The 1,556-nt window shown below is 31.8% G+C and overlaps 1 protein-coding gene across 1 annotated transcript; it reads right to left on the reverse strand.

Moving 5' to 3' along the window:
* Positions 1–791: 791 nt before the first annotated feature.
* BDCG_17851 (uncharacterized protein) lies at positions 792–992 on the reverse strand (the record flags this gene model as incomplete). Its single annotated transcript, XM_045426898.1, has 1 exon — positions 792–992. One exon carries the CDS (start codon positions 990–992, stop codon positions 792–794), a length of 201 nt encoding a protein of 66 aa, XP_045282674.1.
* Between the last annotated feature and the right edge of the window lie 564 nt (positions 993–1,556).

Genomic DNA, 1,556 nt, shown 5'->3' on the forward strand with positions numbered 1-1,556 from the left:
TCTGATGTAATATAATTGATGCAGACAGATGCTAATTCATTCTTTGAATAAGAAGACACTGATCTTTCTCTTGAGTATGAAAATATATAGATTGATCAGCAGTTGAAAGTAATATATTCTAATCAGTTATAGTTAATGCACATTTCATATTAATATTAATCAGTAATTTCTTCAGAAGTGATCTCAGAAACTCAGAAGCCTGTTTAAACAGTGAAAACTCTTGCTTATATATAGATATTTGAATCTATTCAGTTCATAATCTCTGCATTATTATTCTTCAGTGCAGATGTATAAGTAACTGAGATGTAATGTCTTCTATCACTGTTCTGTATACTCTTGAGCTTGATAAGACAGTCATTCAATGTTCAGAGCTGTGTGCAGAAGCCTTTATAAGTTAGGTCTTCATCTATGCTTATAAGAGCTTATAAGAGTTTAAAAGTCAATGTCTTCTTGAGCATGCTAATCTTCATTTAATTCTTTTAAAATTAATCATCTACTTCTAGAATCTTGATATTGAAGTCAGAAATAAATGTTATAAGAGAAGTGTTTCTCTGTCAGATACTCTGTAATCAATCTAATACTTTCTGTTACATGACAGTGTCTTGAAACAGAATATCAAGATATTTTATAATGTTATCAGGTGTTCATAACACTGATTTACATACTTTCATTCATGAATGAAACTTCTGTTTTATATAATTCTTCAATTATTCATTGATATATCAATCTTGATTGATTAATGAACTGATGAAATCTTCATTTACACTCAGTTTCACAAGCATTTCTATTCTTTATGATGAGTAGAGAGTGAGATCAGAAGCATTAAAATATGCAGAAGCATCTAAGTGTTCTTTCAGCGCTTTTGTATTCAATTCTGTAGATATTGAAATTGCATGAGTTTCTTGTTGTGATTGTAGTTTCAACATTGCTCGGAGCCACTGTGGCACTGCGTCTATGCTCATGTTCAAGAGTTTCATATTATCATTAGACATGGTTATATCGATCATCAGATGTATGATATCTGTGAAAGTGTAATCGTATTCTCATACATCTGAGTGTCAGGACTCTCGGGTCTTTCACTGATATTCTCTTATAAGATTTTATTCTCTTTGTAAGATCTTGTTACAGAGTCAGAGTAACTGGCAAGCAAGCTTCTATCTGAGAACTCAGTGTCTGCTTAACTGTGTGACTGTTTCTCTATTTCTTATGCATTGTTACACGTCCGGATATCTCTTGATGAATAATTGTTTCTGATGAGAAGATGATGCATGAATAATTATTTTCTAATAAGAAGATAATGAATGTTTTTATAGTGTAAGAGGCATACACTGAATAGATTGATATAATATTATAGATCTTATATAACAAAGATAAAAATGTTAGAGAAGGAAAGAAAGAGAAAGTATGAGAATCAGTGATCAAGGTGGATATTTATACATGTATGTGGTGGTGTATGTGGTGGAGCTTTGAGAGGGAAGAATATACATGTGTTCATAGTGGCTGAGAATCGGTGATCAGAAATGGCTGAGAATCAGAGCATATGCTACGCATGTTTG

The sequence above is a fragment of the Blastomyces dermatitidis genome (genome assembly GCF_000003525.1).
Source record: "Blastomyces dermatitidis ER-3 genomic scaffold supercont1.12, whole genome shotgun sequence".
Classification (NCBI taxonomy): domain Eukaryota; kingdom Fungi; phylum Ascomycota; class Eurotiomycetes; order Onygenales; family Ajellomycetaceae; genus Blastomyces; species Blastomyces dermatitidis.